The sequence below is a fragment of the Psittacula echo genome (assembly GCF_963264785.1).
Source record: "Psittacula echo genome assembly, chromosome: 2".
In the NCBI taxonomy this organism is placed as follows: domain Eukaryota; kingdom Metazoa; phylum Chordata; class Aves; order Psittaciformes; family Psittacidae; genus Psittacula; species Psittacula echo.
The window spans coordinates 85,241,765-85,265,661 of record NC_137737.1 but is presented as its reverse complement, the minus strand read 5'-3'; the positions used below and the strand labels follow the sequence as shown (position 1 = coordinate 85,265,661).

The 23,897-nt window shown below is 37.0% G+C and overlaps 2 protein-coding genes across 6 annotated transcripts in view; both read left to right on the top strand.

Annotated features, from left to right (window-relative positions):
• MARCHF6 (membrane associated ring-CH-type finger 6) overlaps positions 1–18,329 on the top strand; it is a 46,098-nt gene extending 27,769 nt beyond the window's left edge. For 3 of the 5 annotated variants that reach the window (XM_080610136.1, XM_080610135.1, XM_080610139.1), the window contains exons 12-26: positions 439–519; positions 1,578–1,646; positions 1,761–1,835; positions 2,562–2,696; positions 3,130–3,249; positions 4,063–4,163; positions 4,840–4,977; positions 6,748–6,949; positions 10,423–10,492; positions 11,499–11,680; positions 12,591–12,725; positions 14,078–14,167; positions 15,608–15,740; positions 16,664–16,799; positions 17,553–18,329. In XM_080610136.1, coding sequence (XP_080466262.1) covers positions 439–519; positions 1,578–1,646; positions 1,761–1,835; positions 2,562–2,696; positions 3,130–3,249; positions 4,063–4,163; positions 4,840–4,977; positions 6,748–6,949; positions 10,423–10,492; positions 11,499–11,680; positions 12,591–12,725; positions 14,078–14,167; positions 15,608–15,740; positions 16,664–16,799; positions 17,553–17,643 — 1,758 coding nt within the window. In that variant the 3' untranslated portion in view covers positions 17,644–18,329. The remainder of the gene's footprint in view (positions 1–438; positions 520–1,577; positions 1,647–1,760; positions 1,836–2,561; positions 2,697–3,129; positions 3,250–4,062; positions 4,164–4,839; positions 4,978–6,747; positions 6,950–10,422; positions 10,493–11,498; positions 11,681–12,590; positions 12,726–14,077; positions 14,168–15,607; positions 15,741–16,663; positions 16,800–17,552) is intronic. The other 2 variants (XM_080610137.1, XM_080610138.1) reach the window with 2 other exon arrangements.
• A 5,064-nt stretch (positions 18,330–23,393) lies between these two features.
• The window catches only part of ROPN1L (rhophilin associated tail protein 1 like), a gene marked incomplete at its 5' end in the record, with an annotated part of 6,675 nt that continues 6,171 nt past the window's right edge, over positions 23,394–23,897 (top strand). The window contains one exon of the mRNA XM_080610143.1: positions 23,394–23,617. Coding sequence (XP_080466269.1) covers positions 23,394–23,617 — 224 coding nt within the window. The remainder of the gene's footprint in view (positions 23,618–23,897) is intronic.

Here is a 23,897-nt window from a genome sequence, read left to right as displayed (position 1 = left end):
CAGCCTTCCAGTGTCTGAAGGGGGCCTACAAGGATGCTGGGGATGGACTATTCATCAGGGACTGTAGTGACAGGACAAGGGGTAATGGGTTAAAACTTAAACAGGGGAAGTTTAGATTAGATATAAGGAAGAAATTCTTTACTGAGAGGGTGGTGAGGCACTGGAATGGGTTGCTCAGGGAGACTGTGAATGCTCCATCCTTGGCGGCGTTCAAGGCCAGATTGGATGAGGCCTTGGGTGACATGGTTTAGTGTGGGGTGTCCCTGCCCATGGCAGGGGGGTTGGGACTAGATGATCTTAAGGTCCTTTCCAACCCTAACTATTCTATGATTCTATGATTCTAAGAGTTGAGATTTGGGATTTATCTTAATTACATAAGAAGTAGGTGTAATCTCTTAAGAAACTGCTAAATGTTCCCTTTTTTTCCCTACCCTCCAGGTTCAAGCATCTCACTTCGAAGGCCTGATTACAACTATAGTTGGATATGTTCTGCTAGCAGTGACGTTAATTGTTTGCCATGTATCCTTTTGTCACTAGTTACCTGGTTTAGATTTTACATGTAAATAAATTGGCTGTATTTTGAGGAGGCACAGACATGATATAGATGCAGTCAGTTTACCATTTTGTTCTGCTATTTAAGTGAAATAAGAAGAAAAGATTTCTTCTGTCTGAGGAGGGTAGAATCATTAGTTTTTCCTCTCATGATCCTTACACAATTGCTGTGGGCTACATACTTGCAGCAGAAAGATAAATGGGCTTATGAAAACATGTAAGATAAGATCCACATCTTTTTGATCCTGTCAGATCCTTAGAGTGCAGATTGCTCTAGTTTCTCTTTCATATCTCTGAACCACTGAGAATTTGCAGCATGGACTTCTTTCAGGTGATACCACAGAGAAAATTAAGCAACAGCAGAGTCCTGAAAGCTAGAAGGATTTGATCGCAAGTAAAAAGTCTGCATTTAAGCTGTATGTTTTTAAAGGGACTACCCCAAAATCAATTAGAAAGAATAAGCATTTGTTAGCAGTTTTCTGTTTAAGAAAAGCTAACATCAACTTTAGACCACATTATAGCAATGTCCAGTGCAAATGTGGTAAAATAGTTGATGGCATGTCTCTGTTTTACTTCCTAAAAGAAAACAGAACAAGTTCCCTAAGTATAATATGCATCCAGCTCTTCTTGGAAAAGGTGTGAATTTGTTTCAGACTGAATAAAAAGGAAAGCTACCATTTAAGATAGGCCTTCAGTTTTCAAACATCCTTACTCATGGCAGACGTATTCAAGGGCAACTGTTTATTTCTTGAGAGAACTTTTGGATGCTGAATTTAAGAAGGGTGCTAGTATTTTTGTTTGTTTGTTTTAGATGCATGTTGAGGGGAGTTATCCAGCATATCAGATTGTGACTTCCAGAGTCATGGGCAATTTTGAAAATAGAACCCTGATAAAATACATACTTCCTCTTTCAGAGCTGTCTTTTATAAAATTTTCTGTTTATAAAAGCCACATAATATAGTGTTTCATGTTAAACTATGTTATAAAGTATTCTTAAATATTATTTTCTTGACAAAACTGTTCAGGGTTTGGCAGCTCTTGTTAAGTTCCAGCGATCACGTCGTCTATTAGGAGTTTGCTATATTGTTGTCAAGGTAATCCTGTGTGTTTGTGTAGCAAAAAATCCTCTCAATTTAAGTTTACATTATAATTGTCTTAGCAATTTCTGTTTAACTTGTGAGATGGTTTTTTCCTCTTTTTTCCTAAAGGTTTCCTTATTAGTAGTGGTTGAAATTGGTGTGTTTCCTCTCATCTGTGGCTGGTGGCTGGATATATGCTCTTTGGTAAGAATGGAAATAAATGGGATAAAAATCTTTTTTAACAGTGTTTATATTTAATGGAAAAGTTTTGTTGAGAACAGACTTGTTGAAGAATTTGACAACACTATTCTGTTTTTATGAACATAGTGTTTCCAGCAGGAAAGAGATTTTTAGGTACCGCTTAATGATAATTTTGTTTTCTTTTGTTTTTTTTAAATACAAATGCAAACTTGTTACTGAATAAACTTATTTATGTAGCCATCTTATGTGAAATAGTAATGACTTCATATTTTAATAGTTATCCAGTCTCTTTCTGTTTTGAACAAGATAGGTGATATGTTTACTTTGAATTGAGGACAGTTTTTCTGTGATTAATTTGAAATGGAGAAAATGAATTTCTTCTGGTCTTAGTTGAAATAGAATTTTACTTAAGGGAATAAGTATTGGCTTCCACCACAGTACCACTTTGTTTGAACTGGTTTATAACTTATGTAGTATATGTTAGTGTTTGAGTTTACTTCTTTCTGTCAGAAGAAAGAAATTGATCAGAAATTGATCTTTATTTGCTGTTTTTATTGTAAATTATTCCCTCTTTTTTTCCTAATTAAATGTTAGAATTATTTATGTGTTGGAACAAGGCAGACATTTAAATTAAATGCCTAGTAGTATATATGAACTAGGGGAAACAAAATGAGTAACTGTGGAAGACTGCCAAACTTTATTCGTATTCGTTTACTACTTATCTTCTAGGAGATGTTTGATGCCACTTTGAAAGATAGAGAATTGAGCTTTCAGTCTGCCCCTGGTACCACAATGTTTCTGCACTGGTTGGTTGGGATGGTTTACGTCTTTTATTTTGCATCCTTCATCCTTTTATTGAGAGAGGTAAGTCTATAAGAACAAGATTGGTATGGAACACAGAGAACCTAGGATGTTGAACTTTTGGTTAAATATTTCACATTAAAAAGGGTCACACTGTTACTTACTGCAATGCAAAATGATGATAAGAGTGTATTTCATTTACAGGTTTTTAGTTACAAAGAGTCCTTAAACATAGATGTTGACTTCAAATTAATCTAAATATAGTTCAGTTCTTTTTGATTAATACTTGAGAAATAAGCTTGTAATTGGTTATTGCTTCTTTATGTCTTTCTGATAATGCTTTCTTTGTTCTATGTACCATTTTATTGAACATTGTTCAACAAATAACCTTATTATGTTTAAAACTTATTTACTGCAGCGGTCTTACCCAAAATCAGAAACAAAAAATAGAAAGATAATTTTCTCTTCATATATCATTTTCTATTTCTTCTTTCAGGTATTGAGACCTGGTGTCTTATGGTTTCTCAGGAATTTGAATGATCCAGACTTTAATCCTGTGCAGGAAATGATTCACTTGCCCATTTATAGACATCTCAGGAGATTTATCTTATCAGTGGTAAGGACTTTTTTCAAAATTTTCTTTATTTGGGAAGAAAATGTCATACATTGCCTCCCCTATACATTGCAAAGATCTGCTTGTTACTGAAAGTCTTAGAAGATATGTTCTTGGACTGTGTTAGAGCTGATGGTTACTTGAACTTCACCTTTTAATCATAGAATCATAGAATACCTAGGGTTGGAAAGGACCTTAAGATCATCTAGTACCAACCCCCCTGCCATGGGCAGGGACACCCCACACTAAACTATGTCACCCAAGGCTCTGTCCAGCCTGGCCTTGAACTCTGCCAGGGATGGAGCATTCACAACTTCCCTGGGCAACTCATTCCAGTGCCTCACCACCCTCACAGTTTTAATTTACTTAGCTAATTAATTGAGAACTTTTACCAGCCTCACACTAGAATAGGGGATGGAGGTTTTCATATTTATTTATATATTTATTTAATATATATTTATATATTTATTTTGTTCATAGTGGCCCATGTCCTGCCCTGGATTAGTGGCTGAAACAGTATTGCTAACACACTGCTGTTTTGGCTGTGGCTGAAGGGTGCTTGCACAGCATCAAGGCTTTTTCTCCGCTTTTCCATTTTCTGTTAAACTGTCATTATTTCAATCCATGAGTCTTCTTGCCATCCTTCTATTTTCTCCCCATTCAGCTACAGAGGAGAATGAGCGAGCAACTGAGTAGATGCTTGGTTGATAGCCAGGGTTAACCCATCACACCCAAGCAACATGTCAGAGAGATTGTTAGGGAGCTGTGTTTGGTTGTTTCTGCTATTTGGACTAACTTCTAGCTTCTTTGTTCCAGATTGTCTTTGGATCAATTGTACTGCTCATGCTCTGGCTTCCTATACGCATTATTAAATATCTTCTGCCTAACTTTCTTCCATATAATGTTATGCTTTACAGGTAAGCATTTATTTTTTAAAAGATGTTTTTTCAGTCTCCCTATAACAAAAAAAAAAAAAGTATTTGCATTCTTTGAGCATTAGTGTGACACTGATATGTTACTTTTTTTGTTTTCAATTAATCTAAACTTCATTGTTCTAGAAAATAAAAATATAAGGGATGTGGATACATCAAAATAAAAAGCCAGTAAGAACAATAAAAGGCATTTTGTATTACTTCCATGATGATAGCTATTAGGCTTTTATGTATCCTTAGAACACTTTCCCCTTCAACTTCTTGATAGTGAAGTTGCTGTCATGTTTGTTTTCATACTCATTCCTGATTATCATTACTTCAAGACTAAAAGAATATCTGTAACTGTTTCTTTTTAATGATACCAGTATCTTTCTGTTTCTAAGCAATAACTGAAACAGCAATGATAAAAGCAAGTAGAAGACCAAATCATATTCTGATATAATCCTTCTCAACATTTTTTTCTTTCTTAATGCCTAAACACTCACGAGCACTTCACCTCGGAATAGTATATAAAGAAAAATGTCTCCAAAAAACTAAGTATTGTTCCTGTTGGCATCCAGTATATTTTTTTTATTGTGATGGTGTTAATGTGACTCAGTGTGAAAGATTACTATCAGAAAGTTCCTCATCTCTGACTTTCTGCTCTTCCTATTGTTTCTAGTGATGCTCCAGTAAGTGAACTTTCCCTAGAGCTTCTTCTGCTTCAGGTGGTGCTTCCAGCTTTGCTAGAACAAGGACATACAAGACAGTGGTTGAAAGGTCTTGTACGAGCATGGACTGTTACTGCTGGATACTTGCTGTAAGTACAGAAAACCAAGATCAACTACAGACATTGTGTCCAGCTTAGCCTTTTACCGTGTGTTCTGGAGTTCAAGGATTCCAGAACACCATGAAAGCAGCATGCTTTCCAGAGAGTTACCTAACAAGCAAGCTATTTTACAGATAAATATGTGATATAAAACTTCTATAGTTATTTTCTTCTTCTAAGGAGTAGTTGTACCTACTTCTTGACAAGTAATTCTTTTGGTATGCTCTTACAGCATTTACTTAGTTAAAAAAAAAGAAAAAAAATCTGTAATAGTTTGACTAACAGCTTGTTAACTTCCTATTACATGGAAAAATTAGAGGTAAGTGTCAGCAGTGCATTTCCATGAGTCATCTGGCATTTCTTACTATAAGAAGAAGAAAAAAAAAAGTTTAGAACACTAAACTGAAGAAGTGCATACCTTTTAAATTGGAGATTTTCAAGTTAAAAGTCCCTAAAAGATAAAACTATATTTGTCAGATAAAATAAATGCTTATACAAAGTGAGGTTCTTTAATTTAGACTGCCAGGCAGAGCTCTAGCACATCAAATTATTTTTTAGTTCATGTGTTGTTTGCCACATTAGCCAAGAAAAAAATCAGGTTGATTTTGTTTCCATAAAGTTTTAGATTTAGCTTGAAAGTATATTGTCATTCTCTCATCGTGTCTTGTTCATTGTGGGTTGTGCCAATGCAGCACTATTAAAATGAAGATAGATTTTTTTTTTTGCTATGTCTGAGACTGAGATAAATGACTTTTGTCTTCCATTGCAACCCAAAATATTTATTTTAGCTTTCCATACAGAAACTCTCCCCACCCTGTTATCTTAGTTTGCGTTTTGGAAACTTACGGTTTTAATTTGCCCATGTTTTGATAATGTTTAAGTATGACAGAAGAGAATTTTGGACATGATGATAGAAATATCTTTGCTTTCTCTATTGTTGCATCTGGCAACAGTTGTGAAATATCTCTTCAGCAATTTTAATTGAGCAAAGACGAAAATCTTTTCCCTTGCTTTTCCTAAAAAACAGACTGCTGTGAAAAATGTTTCCATTGTTTGCCAGTAGAATAGCTGCATGCATCTTACTGCTAATAAAAATTCTGCTAAAGCTGAGGAAAATCAGATTCTAAATGTTCATATTGGTTTTGGAGGTTTTTAATCAGACTCAAATAAATGTCTGTTTGCTATTGATGTATGCCAGAAGTATCAACAGAATACTTTTTAAAGTAGATTGACTCTCTTTAGGATGATGTTCTTGGAAAGCTCTGAACAGGTTTTGAGCAATATAGAATCTTCTTGAAAAAATTTCCCTGACCCTACTGTGGAAAATGTGCCTATAGCAGTTCAGTACTGTTCTTGTACAATTTAGGCTTGAAGGCAATTCTTTCCACTAGATCTTAGTAGCAGTAAAATAAAAGCTGGCAGTTGAACTGCCTGCTTACATGAACTGAAATATCGATGCAATTTTCCTTTTTATATGCACAACTTTAATACCAGATGTTTTTAAAGCAGTCAAACAGGTAAGTAATTTACTTGTGGCTGTATTCCCACTCTTCTAATCTACATCCACACTCAAATTTTTCTTCTAAATTCTGTATTTAGGATGACATTGAGTATATTATCAGAAAATGGTTTATTTTACTTCATCAAGAATCTGCCTGTACAAGTTTTATGCAGCTCGTACACATTCTGGGTCAGCCTCTTTTTTCTGTAAGGTTATCATTCATATCAAACAGAACAAAACTGAAACTTTGATTGTTACAGGGATCTCCATTCTTACCTGCTTGGTGACCAGGAAGAGAATGAAAACAATGCAAACCAGCAAGCTAACAACCAGCATGCTCGCAATAATAATGCCATTCCAGTTGTGGGGGAAGGTCTTCATGCAGCCCATCAAGCCATACTTCAACAAGGAGGACCTGTGGGTTTCCAGCCTTATCGTAGGCCTTTAAAATTCCCTCTCAGGGTAGGTATATCTAATGCATTAAGAGAAAAGGGAAAGGCAAAAATTTGGCCCACATGTTATCAGAAATCAAGTGGTGGGTCATGTTGGTTTGTATCTTGTACTATTTGCATATTTCTGCTTTTTAGAAAGTAGAGTTATTCTTGCATACAGCTTTTTTCAGCCTATAACTTAAGACCTTCAATTACAACAATTGTTGTATATTATCTGTTAGTTCATGTTCTTATTTTCCTAATTGTTGGTAATGAAGAAAAACAGAATAACTCTCCAGCAAACAAGTAGTTCAGGAGGCATGGCTTTCAAGAGGGCATACTTCAGTCTTGTAGCCAAAGTGTATTTTAAACTATTTTGCTTTATTAAAGAATTAAATGGAGAACTTTTATTGCATCTATATTAAACACAGAAAGGTGTTACAATACTTGAAAGTTCTGGATCCCTACAGTTTGTTGGTGGCAAATACTTCAATTTCTAGAATAATATATAGATAAATTGTTTCGTTGTTACCAGAACTCTGAGTTAATAAATATAAACTTAAGCACAGCTCATTCACTATGGTTCCAGGTATAGCTCAAGAGTGGAAGTAATGGCTAAAGTTAGAACAGTGCGTAATTGCTTATGAAGTTTTCTTAAAATGCAGAATCTACCAGAATTCTCATGACAAAGTACAAAATAAAGCTTTTTCTTTCTCACCACCTCCACCTCTCTCCCCTTAAATCTCAACCTTGTAGAACTGCAAGCAAATTTGGAAGCATTTTAGGATACTGTTGAGCTTCTGGGTGTTTGAAGTTGGGGCTTTGGGGCCGAGGTGGGAAATAATTCGCTATACCTGATTGCTGATTTTCCCCTCTAAAATGACTCTCAAGTAAGGGCTGTGTTAACCTAGGGACTCATTAAATACTTTCTAGAAATACCTTTATATGAGTTATTTTTGTGGATGCTCCTGGATAAGGACATGTGCTAAAATCATCATACTATAAGCTTTCAGTAATTTGGGTTGCTGACCTGGTGATAATAACTAAGCAGTTTCATACTCGGCTGCCGAAGACTCTTTTTCGTGGTCTGCTTACCTTCATCTAGATATTTTAAGTAGTTCTTTGGAGACATTCGACAGAATATAGAAATTAATAGAAAATCTGATCCATTGTTTTCAAGAGATTGTTTTCAAGCACTTGCACAATCTCAGACACATGGTAGCTCACTGATGCAATTCTATGTCCCTCGTTCCACTTGTTAGAAATACTTAAGTAATGAATCACTCAGCATCACTGTAGGTGCTTCAGCTGTAATTTTTAGTATACTGACCTTGGTTCTACTTTGATAACTTCATCTTAAGCGAAATGTGTTTCCCACAGACTTCCACTAGGGAACAGTGCTGTATTTTAATTACTTTCTCAATTGGGATTTTAAGCATTTGAGAAGGAAAAAAAAAAACCCAGTGTTAAATATCTGATCTTTTCTGTGCTCTTTTTTTTTTTTCTTTTTCCACTTCATTTTATCCGAGTTGTAGGAACCCTGAAGTGAAGGTGGTTTATATTCAGTTTTTATTATGTAAGAATGTTTTCCACTAGAATGCACTCATCATGTCCATACGGATTGAGCAAGCAACAGAACTCATCCGTTGTTACTTCAGTTACAAATACGCATGTGGTAAAAATCTGGTTTCGATATTTATTTTTTTTTTAATTTAATTAAGCATATACTGCTAATCGTAAATGATCAGAAATTTTTTTAGTAGTATTATTATTCTACATAACAGCCTATCAGTTTTATCAGCCAATCCATATAACTCTTCCAACTCATTTCTTTTCTAAACAAACCTCCCAAAGCCGCTCGAACAAATGCAGATGCATGGAATTTGTTGAATTTTCCTGCTGCTGCCTTATATTCCTTTTAGCCTTCCTTTCATAACCCACCGTTGTCAGCAGAGTCTGCAAACTCTCTGCAAACTTTCTTCTGAGGATTTTTAGATTTTATTACTTTATTGTTAATCCTTTTTAATTAAAAAAACCCCAAACGACACCCTATCTATACAAATAAATTTATCATTACTTCTCGTGGATTTTGGTATGCTATTTCTGAAATCCCTTTGGCTGTAGTTTTGAATTTCACTTATCAAAGTTCATCCATTTTCTGGATTGGTTTGATTTATTCACACACACACACACAGATCTATTCCATCTTCTGGAAGCCATTTTTAGTTTACTCTTTGCTGTGGCAACTTCAGGGAGATTTGCAAGATCTTTGAATATATTGCCGTTATTGTCAGTGCTGCGTCTCTCCTAAGAGTGACTGGCTGCCTGTGCATTATTTAGGTCCAAATCAGGAGTTGCTCTTCCTCTTGTATGTTCCCACTGATCCAAGAAGCAGCTGTTTGTAGTGTTCAAAAGCTTCATTCTGGCTTTAGTCCTTCATGTGTTGTTTACTCCCACATGGACTGACTTTCCTCTGGCATTCCCTAAGTAACAAATTGTTTAGACAGTACTGGTCCCAAGCAATTCACACCATGTTTTCCTCACCATTGAGGTTTTTTTTTGTCTGCAGTCCAGTTGTCAGCTACTCCAGTTTTCGTCCTCCTGTCATTTGGGATCTCTAACCCTAAAGAGAGTATTTTGTGTGAAAAAGGGTACATGGCTGTCACCTGGCAAGTAGCTGGGTATGGTGGTATCATCCCTCTTCACGCAGGCTAACATTTACAAAATCACACGATTTTGTACAAAAAAATCAAATCTTTTTAAAAAAAAAAATCAAACTTACAAAATCAAGATTTTCCTTTAAGCAGTACTGGAGATCCTAATGTAGAGATGCAACTGATCTACATTGTCCCAAAAAGTCCCATCAAGGAAAATGTGTGTTACAGGTTTAACTTTCTCAGTAGTCTATTATGATAAACTGTTAGTTTCCCCATTGCTTTTTGTGTGGCTTTGATTATTGAAACAGAATTTCATAACATGTGGTGCTATAGACATTCAAATACTTAAAGAGATTGAGTACATGAGAATTCTCTGATAAGATGTAAATCTGACTAACTAGCTGCCAGCTTTGCTGTCAGCTGCTGGTCACATAAACCTGAGGGCATCTGGAAGAACTCTCTCAGCAGGCTTTTTCGTTGTTGTAAAGCCACTGTCTTGCTTATCTGGCACACAGAGAAACCTTTAATTGAGAGTCATGCTGATCAGTGCAGAAATGGATTATTTTTTAATGTAACACAACAAAAGTCTTAAGTCATTCTGGATTCAAATGTTAATTTTTACTGTTGTGACAACTGATGTGAACTTCTAAAAGAAATAAGGAACACTAGATGTGCTTTGTATACTGTGGATAGGTTTCTTATTGCTGATTTATTTATACAGTGAAACGTGAGTTGTGTTTGAGTGTTCTAGTTTAGCTGTGTTTCTAGGATGACACGTCTTTTTATATGTTTTTATTTGCTTTGGTTAAATAACTTCCTTATGAACTGTTTCTCTTTCCTCTTTCAGATATTTCTTTTGATTGTTTTCATGTGCATAACATTACTGATTGCTAGTCTTATCTGCCTTACCTTACCAGGTAAGTCCATTATTGTGAACCTACAGTGAAACGACCTCAGCATGTTGCCATGCTCAACAGTGGCAGATGTTTTGAAACTATTAAGTTGAAAGGAGAAAGCATGTAAAATGATGTCTTGTTTTTAATGGTACATCAACATATTTTAAGAATCTAAAATGTAAATGGTAAGAGATAATACTTGTATTTAAATGACAGAGATTGCTATTTCATTTTTTTGTTGTAGAATAATTTTCTTCTAAGGGCGGGCTTCACATGCTGAGACAATCTCTGTAGTAGTATTGAGAGAAAAAGAGAATTTAAACTCTTGCACCTGCTTTACCATTTAGAGAAGGAAAATACATAGGTTGCTACCAGGTCTTCTATGGTATCTTTTTCAATGAAATATTCTGAAGATGTGATCATGACAGGTCACTGGGAGACTCTGAAGTATATACATACCATTTCCCAAAATTGTATGACTAAGTACTTTAACTAAATCAAAAGCACTTTGTAGAGGATTTTTAAAAATAATTTGGAATAAATTAAGACATGTAAACTCATTTGATTTTTATAACATGGCTACCATTGTACCATGACATTTTTACTTCCTTGTATTAATAATGATACTAATTTTGCTATGGTTTTAATATTATTATGTAAAATAATTCCACTGTAATACTAGTGAATAGAAACATGATTAAAAAGTGAAATGTAGCAAATGAGTCTCCCATTTTTGTCAGAGAGTTCTGAATAGTGCTTTGTTTTGCTGTAGTTCAGATCACATTGCTTGTGTAATGACATTTTAGGGGGGAAAAATCCCACATATGTATTTGGCATCACCTGTGTAACTATTTACATTGTGCTTCACGTATTTGTGCTGTATGGGTATAGTAGTAAAATGCTGCTCTATGTTGAATAATATTTGTGCATTAGTATTTAACAATAAATTTATAAGTATTTTTTAATAGGCATCCTTCCTTAATACATCAAAAAGGATTACTCTATTTAACAGTGTTTATATTTTCAGTATTTGCTGGCCGATGGTTAATGTCATTTTGGACGGGGACTGCCAAAATACATGAGCTGTACACAGCTGCGTGTGGTCTTTATGTATGTTGGCTAACTATCCGAGCAGTGACAGTGCTGGTTGCCTGGATGCCGCAGGGTCGTCGAGTAATTTTTCAGAAGGTTAAAGAATGGTCTCTCATGGTGAGTCCAGAGAAAAACATTTCATTTAATTATTAAGAAAGTAACTAATGAAACTTGTTCTTTCAGTTTTGCTTCCAGGTTTTACTGTGTTATGTATATTACGCTTTCCTTTTCAGATTGTTTTGAAGCTTTTGCAGCTTACATTCTCACTGCATAGGCTAACTGTATTTTTGGAAGCCACTTAGCACAATATTAAGCCATCAGTATAAATAAGTTTGCACATATATATATATATATATATGGAGTTTTATAGTATGTGCCTGTTTTTTCTGTTTTCCTTTAAAAGTGAGTATGTTTCATTAGATTACCCTGTGTAATGTGTCCTTGAATACATTTACATTTTCACATATACCTGGAGGCTTAACTATTACTCATTTAGCAACTTGACAGTATCAGATAAGAAAAACAACTAGTAAAGCTGACAGATGATGATGAACAACGTGTAACTACAAAGTAGCTTGATGCATATTTTCAGGAAGATCTTTATAATTTGTCAGATCTTTGTGCTGTTAAAATTAATGTTTTTAAATATTTTTTATTATTGTTATGAGTTCAGATTCTCACCATGGCAACAAATTTATATCCCACCTTTTTATTTCAGTTTTGATTTTGAAAATTTCTGTAGTAGATTTCTTGCCTAAGTATAGTAATATTACACATTCAAGCACAGTCATTCCTTTTTCTGGAGGGAATCTTGGAGTAGAAGAAACCAGTCTTGAAAACTTGCATTGCAAAACTATGTACGTAAGAACATTATTTTTAGGGGTATATATGTATTAATTAAAGGTCTGTGTATATTTTTTCCCCCCTCCAGCTTTCTCTGTATAGCTTAAATTACATTTTGAAGTTTAAACAAAAAGAATCCTCTGATGAAGATATTAATTAGGTGCCTTTGTGGGGTTTTTTTTAGATAATGAAGACATTAATAGTGGCTATACTGCTAGCTGGTGTGGTTCCACTTTTACTTGGTCTTCTGTTTGAACTAGTTATTGTTGCACCTTTGAGAGTTCCTTTGGATCAAACACCTCTCTTCTATCCTTGGCAGGTCAGTTGCTCACATTCTTCTGCTGTTGATACATTTCTTTACTTAGAATTCAGGAGTATGGAAGTTCTAGTTTCATGTTGATTGGGTGCTTCAGAGCATTTTCTGCAAGTGTGTTTCTATGTGGCAAAGACATCCAGTCTGGATGTGAGGATTATTTCAACCAAAGGGGTATGGTTAGGAATTCAAAGTATGAAAAGCTAAACTCTGTGGAATGACATTAGAGGGTCTTTGCATTTTAGTGATTGGCTTTTTTTTTTTTTTTCAGTAGCATAATTGTAAAGATATATACAGAAGTTAGTATAGTTGTATACACTTACACACAGACGTATATACTCTGACCTTTCTGGAAAGCTTTCTGCCTACAGTTATGCAGCAAGAGTTTTAGCTGAACTTTTTTTCATACAAGGTTTTAATTCAGTGATGATACACGCTATGAATGGAATTTTTATATGCTTTAGGATCATCTTAGTTCTTTAAAAATTTGCAGTTAAATATACTGGAAGACTTTATGTTCATGTGGCAGAGCTTCCTCAAAACATCAGATTAGTGGGATTTGAGTATTGGTCTAAATTAACAGGGAGGTATTGAAATAGGGAATAATTCCCATTTTTCACAAAAGAGAATAGTTATACAAAGGTTACATGCTTGAGCAAACACAAAGAAACTTTAACATGGACTTTATTGTAACAAGTTCTTAATTTTTTTAATGTATCTGGGGTAACAGATGTTAATAAAAGCTGTATTTTTAAATAATTGCTTAAAGAAAATATATTTCCCCAGCATTTTAAGAAAGTTAATTAACCAATTCTGCAGCTGTTTATTCTCCCTTGTCAGCCTTTGCATTCTAATTTTGGTGGGTTTTATTGAAGAACTTCTCACAAATATCTGTAATCCAGAAGAGACTGACACATGAGATGCAGGGTTTACTAGAAGCCTGTTGTTAAATTGTGTTCTTTTAATTCCATGCCATAGTAATTGTAAAATATGTAAAAAGGATAAATTCTTCCATGAATAGTATGACATTATTTTTTTGAGGAACAGTGCCTTGCTTTGTTTATCTTTTCACACATCTGGTAGGGTTTTGTGGACAATTAAAATTTAAAAGAAGAATTAAAAAAGCCTAGTATGTTCCAGAGAGCTGAGGATTTTATAGATGTCAGTTAAGCTTGAGAGTATCCTCTCTTTCTTATGAGTTTGCAGAAGATGTCATGTCTTTTAAACAATATCCCATGTAAAAAGAAAAGTAATTATCTTTTCACTTGTAAGTAATATTAGCAAGTTGCTCTAAAAGCTTTTGGTTGTCAAACTATTTAAAAGATGTTAATGCTAACTGTCCACTTTTACAAAATTAGGACTGGGCTCTTGGAGTTTTGCATGCCAAAATAATTGCTGCCATAACACTGATGGGCCCCCAGTGGTGGTTGAAAACTGTTATTGAACAGGTAGGGAAAAATTATCTGCGTATATTGTCTGTATAATACATTTTTAATGTTTTATGAATGTGTGAGTTGGAGAATGGAGTTGCTGTTGTAGTAATGGAGTGATTTGAGTAATCGAGTAAAACTCAACTAGTTTTATAGAATCCTTTTAAATTGTATAGCCTAATCCATTAAGGTACACTTAATAATAAAACAAAAATAAACCTCAGAAATCTGGAATCAAGCAATTGCAGAGTGTATGTATATGCAGTTTTATCAAGTTTGTATTAAAGTGAGAAACATCATTATTTTGTCAGATGAATTCACATGTGTCCCAGGTACTGGATATTATTTAAGTCTGCCACTCAAGAACAGAATTTCTGCCTTCTCCACAACTGTAGAGATTAGCTCATTCATGAAAGACAGTCTTTCCATTCCCCTGTGATTATTAAGACAGGACAGGTTTTGTGAGCAGTTCTGAGTCACATGGCCTGTTGCTTTCTTTGGCAGAAGTTTTTTTTTCTTGATAATAATCTTTAAAGTTCTATGGTTGCTGTCTCAATTAAGTATCTTAGTTGTTTGTCAGAAAGTAACTTTTCAACCCTGTCTTATATGCAGTGGCTATGATGCATGTCCTGACCTCTCTACAGGAGGTGGCCTCTCAAATCTAGCATATAGTCCCAGGTATTAAACCATTTACTAATTGCTGTAGGTGTCACACTGGAGAAATTAATCTTAATTCTGTGAGTACCTTTTCATGCATACAACAGCTCTTCCTTCCATTTTGAATGCCTTCCCTGGTGCTGTTTGTTGTACACACATTCTCCTGAGCCATCCTGAGAAATGGATGCATCCAGGCTGTGGGACAGAGGCCATTGTCTAGCTGCATGTGGTAGCCATTTGGAACTGGTCTTTCCTGTGATCAGTCATGTTGAGACCTTGGCTCCTGATAGTAGCTGCAGAAACTTAGGAGTTATGGAGGCCCTTTCTTCAGGCACAGATTCCACATGCAGAAGCTTTGGTCTGCCCAGCCAACTAAAACATAAGATCGTATTTTCTGCCCTTGTTACCAACTTTAATAGATTTGCTCTACTAGCATACACAGGATCCTCTTTTGGCAAGCTAACAGCACAAAGCAATCTCAGGTCATCATCCATAAAACCACCATCCACAGCTATATTTAATGATCTTTCAACTGGTCTCTTGCACTCCTGCAACCAAATCACAATACTACTCAAGATTAAGTTGCTCTCCTGGGCACTGTTTAAATGATTTCCTGGAACCCTGATGTAGATTAGTATGGAGTTTCTCCTTCTTCGACTGTGGCCATCATGGTTTTCTTCAAGTTTTGGAACACCTGTTTCCTCTCATAAGGAGAATTGTGTCAAACCTTGTAATTGTTAATGTAAGCGCAAAGCGTGGCTTTTTAATGGATCCTTTCTACTTCTGACTTTTTGTTCTTAGGTATATGCAAATGGGATTCGTAACATTGATTTACACTTCATAATCCGTAAACTGGCAGCACCTGTAATCTCTGTTCTGTTGCTTTCCCTGTGTGTACCATACATCATAGCCTCTGGTGTTGTACCTTTATTAGGTATGTATATATTCAGAATACCTTTCATTATCTGATGGTTTAGAGCAATGCAAATATATCTGTGGAAATAAAGCTTCATGCTCTGGGTTATTTAAAAACAAACACACACCACTATTCTGCCAGCAAATGTAAATCCTTAAGAACTGGTGTGTCATCTTAAAAGTTTGGGATTTTTTGAGAAATGCAATATATTATTCTGACTGTCTTTTAAAAACTTAAGTGCAGAATACATTGACAGTATGGGACAGCATAATACCTACATTTCTCCTGTTACATATCTAGCTAGTTTGGGAAAGGGACGATTAATTCCTTTCTTGTTTAGACAACCTTTAATCTCTGTTTAAAAGCTATACTGACTTGAGGACATCTTTTCTGACTTGTCAGATTCTAAAGGAAGCTTAGAACAGGTGAAAATATGGGTTGAGTTTTTCATTCAGTATTAAAATGTTTTGGGTTTTTTTTCAGGTTTTCTTATCTCTTCATAGTTGGGGAAAAAATTTTCTTACAAGCAGGGCAGGTGTGCTTTTTCATCAGCAGTTGTCTCTTGCTAGTTAGTTTTGATGTTACATGTTCAAAGAAGTCCCATTTTATTCTTCAACTTCTCACTTGAATGCAGATTTTAGTGTCTAATTTTCTGACACAAGTTATAAGGAAGTCAATAAGCAAGAAAAAGCTGATAAGATGCTTTTTTTTTTTTTTTTTTTTACTGTGTTAATGGAAAACTTCCAGTTTTAATGCTTTGGATGTAAAAGAACAGCAGCTGTTATGTTGGATCTGTGAGATAAATGGTTGTGCTATTCATTTCACATCCCTTTTACTGAAGTTACAGTGCAACAGAAAGTGCAGAAGCAGGCAGAGAAGCAGAGACGCGTGAGAAACTTTAGCAGTGTTAGATTATGTGGGGTTTGTGTCCTGTTTTGCAGGAGTTACCGCTGAAATGCAAAACCTTGTTCAGCGACGAATTTATCCTTTTCTGCTTATGGTCGTGGTTTTGATGGGAATTCTCTCCTTCCAAGTCCGCCAGTTCAAGCGCCTTTATGAACATATTAAAAATGACAAGTGAGTATACAGTGTTATAGGGGGGTGTGTTAATTTTTACACTTTAAATTGTGATAACAACTTCAGATTGAATGAAGGTGTTGTAGATACTTAGGGCTAAAAGGGATTTTGAGAAGCTTTCTGGACTTACGACCCTCTAAGGCAGACCTGAACTGTACTTGGCAAATGTTTTATCTGTAGTTCAGGTAGATAAACACAGGAACAGATTGCCTTTATAAATGAAAGATACTCTTTTATGTATAAGATACTCTTTATAGACAGAAGCCTCTCTTTGTCTCATCCAATACATGTTCTGCATTGTGACAGGTTCTTTTTTTGAGCTGAGAACTTCATTTAGCAGTCATTGGTTTTATATGAATTGTTCCAGATGTTCAAGTAATGGTGGCTCAAACAAACATTGTGAAGATGCTCTTAAAATTGCCATCCAGCAAAGGACTGGGTATAAAATAATGCAAACACATTCTTTATATTTCACATTTTCATTTAGCTTGTATGAGTACCAAAGTTGAGGCTGTAAACACAAACCTGTAATGCCTATATTCCCTTATACCATGCCTGAATGTTAAGAAAAAAGATGAGGATGGTTGGCGATGATAAAAAATGAAAACTATTGGGAGGGTCAGGGGAATCACATGTGGAACAACTTTTACTGAACTGATAACCTACTTCCGCAACAAAGGAGATAAAGCAGATTTGTGTTACAGAATTGCATTAACTTGTGTTAATTTCTCACTGTTTTCACTATAATCCCAGGTACCTTGTCGGGCAACGACTTGTGAATTATGAACGGAAGTCTGGTAAACAAGGCACATCAACAACTCCACCTCAGTCTTCACAAGAATAGATGGTCATATTAAACATCTTGACCTTCCCTTTGCCTTTACATGTCCTTTTTTTTCATAGACTTTTCTTCAGTCTTTGGATATCTCTTCCAGTAATGCTCTCAGCAGTGTTTTGGCTTCTGTTAATAGCATCCAGATAGCAGTTAAGGCTGTGTTCCTTATCTGCATTTTTCTGATGTTATCAATGCTGTCTGAGGCCTGTATATGTGTAAATAGAAGTATCCTGACACCCTAAAACCTTGGATTAAAAAGAATGTGCATTGTACATCTTTAAAAAAGTATATTAATTTATTAAATCTAGTTGTCACTTTATTTTGGACTGCTGTTCTGTTGACAATGTGCCACAAAGCAATACTGCAAAGAGGCAAGATGTTTTTATAATATTTGGAGCTTACTTTATGGTGTTCATAACAGTTCTTACTGTAGTAATATAGTATGAGTTTTCATGAGTGGAAGAGCCACACAGAGAATATCAGAAGTAAGTAACTGTCTTACAGTCAGCAATGAAGTGGCTGTGGTAAGAACATAATGAACTATGTATCTTGCTGTCAAGTCTTTTTTATTATTTTGTATAACACCAAAGCTGTTGTACATTTTTCTATTGCCTGATTGTTCTTCATGTGTCTGAGTTTGTAATATTGTACAGTTGCTGTTAAATCAAGAAAATACTTCCTCTTCTGAGAATTCAGATGTACTTGTTGAGACTCAGCTGGGTGTTTTTGTTGGGGGAGATGGTGGGGGGGACAAAAGGGGGGTGGTATTTGCTTTAGGAATCAGCATTTCCTGAACTGAAACAGTAAATAATTTACTAAGGTTAGGTGATGTAAGCATTTAAAGGTACCAAGGAAAATTAGATAGGTTCATAACTGAAATTGTAGCCAGTTTCTTATCAATAATAGAAATTTTCAGGACCTCAGGGGGAGGGATGAACCTTATCTGATGTGTTTGCACAGAAACAACAGAGTGTAAGCACCTTTTTGACCTGGTCCTTAACTAAGGAGCCTGAAATATTTTTTTCTGTAAGTTACCAAAGTTGCAAATTGTAGTATGAGTTTTATATTGCACAATTACTTAAAAACAAAACCCCAAACAAACAAACAAAAAGAGACCTGCAGCAAGTATCTCTTTTCTTTTGGAATTGGTCACTGTGAATTTTTACAGGAATAATATTGGGGAAGTAATTTACCTTGTACCATTTATTGCCTGTGGGGCAGGGAAACACATACGCTATTAAACAAGCAAGGAAAAGTTAGCAGATTTCTTTGCAAGGACACAGTCAAACATGAGCCACCAAATCAAGTCTGTGCTATTTCTATATGTAGATAAGAGTTCTTTTGCAGTAACATTTGGGGGATTTTTATGTATATATTTTAAAGAAACTACATAACAGTATCGCAAAGCTTTAAATAGCATCAAATCATATGCTTAGATCACAGTATCTCTTGTAGATTAAATGGGGGAAATGTGAGTATCCATTGCAGCAATCAGAAAATCGATGGAAATTTAAACTTGCTACTCGGTACACTGTCCTTCAGTATTCCATACTTGACCATATATGTATATAATTAATACTTGAGAATCGCTTGGCAGGTGCTTTGAGAGTGTCATCTCCTTTTATTGATGTTGCATCTCTGATCTGATATGTTTTGAGTTAATGTGGTCCACGCTGTGATGGTGGCAGTTCATTTTCCAGTGTCTGTACTCATGTTTGGAGGCAGTGAGCACAAGCCAAATGCATCTGAATCTAGTGGCAAGAGGATTGGGCTGTCACTATCAGAAGGTCAGAAACTACTATCTCACAGAATCACTGTTGTCCTGATGGTTTTGAACCATAAATATTACCCTTTGGAGTGATTTATTAGGAAACTTCCAGGGAACTGAAATCATAGAAAAATAACCAAAATGTTTTTCTCTCATTCACTATTGCTGACTAAATGCTAAATTGAGTATTCGCCCAATATATTTTTGATGTGCATAAATACCGCATTTGACTATTTACAGTGGTGTACGTTGTGGGACAGATATATTTTCACAATATTAAACTCACTGGTAACATACATTCTTTCTTACACCAAGATTCTGTCTTTGACATATCTTTCATAAACAGGTCCAAAATGGTCTTATTACTCAAAGATTGCGAGCACTCCTGCACATCATGCGGAATTTGCAGTAGTGTGGTTCTTGTAACTTTGTGTTTTTATCCAGACAAACTGGTCTTAACATTAAAATTTATTAAGAAAAAGCCTTTTTGCAATTTCTTATTGCTGTTGTTTTGCAAGTCATAACAGAAGAAACTGAACCAGGCATGAACCAGTCATGCAGTGTGAACTGTAGCTACTTTACTGTAGCTTACATTATCTGTATTCACTCTTTGTTAGGGAGAACTGGCTTCAAATCAAACAGTTGTGCTTGCTTTTGCACTGCTTTACAGATCCCAGGTGAAATTTGTTTCCGAAACTGTCCATCGTGGATTTTTACAAAATCTCATCTCCCTATATCCTTGTTTTGCATGTGTTTTGGGAGATGGAAGTTGTATAGAACAGGAATTAAGTAACACTGCTTTTCTATTGGTTTAAATTTTGATAGTTTGCCTTACTGTGCTGTGTGTACTCCTCTGGCATAGAAACTTGATAGTAAGCATGTAAGTTAACTGGCTGTTACTAAGACAGCTGGCAGGTCTGCACCAGAAGCTTCCATCTCTGCTAGAGTAATACAGCATGCAGTGGTCGTATTACTCTTCAAGCTGGAAAAAATTTCTGTGTGTGCATGTGGTTTTACCACGACTTGACACTGAACCTTGGAGGGGCTGGAGAAGCAACCTGGCCTAGTTTGTATCCCTTCTGTGGTGTTGAGAATCTACTGCTGTTAGCAGTTCTACAGGCCTTCATCGAAGAAATGTCAGATGGCTCTGTAGCCATCTTTTGATTACTGAAAGAAGTTAATTGTGGCACAACTTTGGTTTTACACAGATTATTTTATATTGATTAAAAATAGTAAAAACTCTCTATCTTTTCTCTGATTCCCCCTTCTCTGCTGGGTAAAGCCTACGTTATTTGTTCTGTTTCCAAGGGCCATCTGGAACCTGTAACTATTTTCTGTCAGCTCTTACCTCAGTAAGATACAATCACAGAATGGTTTGTGTTGGAAAGGCCCTTAAGATATCTAGTTCAAACCCCCCTGCCATGGGCAGGGACACCTCCCATGACACTAGGTTACTCGAGGCCCTTTCCAACCTGGCCTTGAACACTGCTAGAGATAGAACATTCACAACTTCCTTTACTCTCGCAGTAAAAAGTTTCATCCTTATATCTAACCTTAATCTCCCATTAAATTTTCAATGATGCCAGCTCCAACACCAGTTACAGTACTCATGTTACCTTTCAGCTGAGTGCATTAATTCCTTCCTTGCTTTTCCCTAAGCTCGAGCAAAGGTCTTCATAAAACTGCACAGCAGCCCTGTGGTTCTTCAGAGAACTCCATAAGAAGCCCTCTGCCTGGTGTGTTGACTCCACTGCCTGACATACTGATCAGTGTTATTTCATTTCTGCATACTGCACTGTCTGTCTGCTCATTTATGTCTAGACTGGAAATTCTCCGTGGCAGGGTCAGTGTTCTTGTTCTGCTCACCCCGTGAAAGGGCAGCATACAGCCTAAGCAATGAGTGGGGTTTCTTGGTAAAAACAGTGTTGCAGGTGGTAAAAACATCAGGCAGGGAATTGAATCTCAGTAGTACAAAGTTCAGGACACCAAAAAAAGGAAGCCCTCTTATGAAACGGGTAAGGGAACAGCTTTTACAAAGTATAATTGTAAGTTAAGAGTTCTCTTACTCTGATATTTCAGTTCTTGCACGGATTGACTGGAACTAAAGAATTGCATGGTTAACAGGGATTTTATTAAGTCTGATTATTCCAGACAAGCTCTGCTTCTTAAGTTCTTAGTTTGGAAGTCACCATAAATTGAGAAATGATAGGCTGAAATCAAAGTTACTCAATAATAGGCATTTCTAGAAGATGGCATTTCCAAAGGTCAAATTCTGTTCCAAACTAAATGGAATGTTTGGAATTCAAAGTAACACTGAGGCATGGAGCAGTACCAACATAATTTCACAACACTGCACATCAGTTTTGCAGTTTACAGGCTTACTTGCTGTTATCTCTTGCTTGTTGAGTACTGGCCAGTGCCAAAGCTGCGTAGCCACTTTTGGGGTTTTTTTGCCCCTATATAAGGAGAAATCAAACATACCATGAGGTTGGGGCAGGGAGATTACTTACCCTTCCTTGTCTGATTTATGTTAAACCACTTGGCTTTGAGGAGCATCTCTGTTCCTGGAAAATGACACTACTTTTACATGGCAAGAAAAGACTTGCGCAGCAAAACCAGAGAGCACTGCAGTGCTGGAGCAGCAGGAGAGCCCTCACTGCCCTGTCCGCACCCATGGTGCCAGGTCTGGAGCAGCACTGCTGAGCAGCAGCTGGTACGGCCCGTGCTGTGCTTGGCGGGACAGTCCATCGGCAGTATTACAGTCCTGAACTTCCAGGACTTTGAAGCAGCAGTTCCTATAACGGGAATTTTAGGGAATACATTGGCTATGTTTGTTTTGCAGCTCAGTCAGCGTTTGTTCACATCTCGTTCAAGCCCGGACGTGTTGCCTGTCGGAAAGAGGACTCCCGAAACCCACTCCAAGTCTGTTTAGAGAAGGGGCACTGCTTATTATGCACAGGGTGCTCCGTGGTGCATTTCCATGCTTACCTGCGGCCGAGCGCTTTTGGCTCCTCGCAGACGGCTGCGGAAGGCGGGCGTCGCTCCCGCCTACAACAACGCCGGCACAATTCGCGCCCGGCCCCGCCTGCCCCGTTACGCCCCTGGGCCCGCGCCCGGCTCCTCCCTCCTCGTTGCCCGGCAGCGGGTTCGCGGCCAGGGGTAGGAGAGGCGGCTGTTGCGGACGGACCGATTGGGGCCTATTGTGTCGGCCCTGGCGGCGGCCCCTGACAAAGGAGAGAGGGGTTCTTCGGCCCTCAGCCCGCGGGCCCGCTTGGCGCCAAACCGGGTAACCGGTGTCACGGCTGAGCCAGCCTGACCTGCGTGCCCTCAGCTGTTGGGTTCAGCTTTGTGCCAGGTACCTGCGGCTGGTTTGGGGTGAGTGAGCAGAAAAGTAGAAGGTAAGAGCAAGGAGGGGTGACAGAGGTGAGGTGACCTCTGTGTGCAGCAAGAGAGTTGAATGGGACAAACCTACCTGTATGAGCAAAGCCCAGTGCATAATTGCAGCACACTTTTTGTTCATCAGGCTGAAAGGTTTTCATGTAAAGTCTCTGCCAGGAGCACAGATTAGTCACTTTTTGCTAGGTTATTTTTTTGGTTTGGTTTAATACGTAAGCATAATATAAACTTGGTAATCCACATACTCTAGCTCCTGTACAAAAAGGACAAGGCTCTCCTTGGCATGCAGAGGTGAGTTGTCAACACAGCTAGCTTTCACATGGGCATGAATGGTGTGACTTGTCTGGACTACCAGTTTTACAAGTTTATACTGTGGTAGGCTTGAGGAGAAAGATTAGATTTAAACTACCTAAAGACACATATTAACACCTTACCCAGAGCTGTGGCTGGTGTCTCAACTCCAGTCTTCTACTTGGTGTTGACACCAAGGTTGTTTGGAGATGCACAGTGCCCATCTGCTCACCCTTCTGTCAGTTCTCCAGTAGCCCCAGCTGTTGAGTAGGACAGGAGAGAGTTCGGATACAAGGTGAGCCCCATGTGCACATGCAGGTTTTTATTCACATTGTGCGTCTGTGAACTGCTGTTTTATTATTCCTTTCAGGCCTGTATGATTGAACACAAACGGATCATGCCGCTTCCAGAAACCATGTTTTGTGCTGAGCAGATCAGAATCCCCCCTGAGCTACCTAATATTCTGAAGGAATTCACCAAAGCTGCTATTAGGACTCAACCTCATGATGTTTTGCAATGGTCAGCTGCGTAAGTATGGTGTTCACATAACAATGGAGTGCTATGCATATGGACCCACAAAATCTTACTGCCGTTTATTGTACAGTGAAGCTGGCTGTGACTACTAAACCAACCTGTATATTGCCTATGTGCTTCTGGGCCTTTTAAAAATGGTGGAGTACTTGATATATTTTCTGTTTCATTGAGGTTTAGGACAGGTGTATTTGGGGAATAGTTTGGTTTCCAGACAGAAAAATGCACCTTAATTTTTTTGGTTATTAATGTCTCTGTCCTGAAGACCAAATATTTT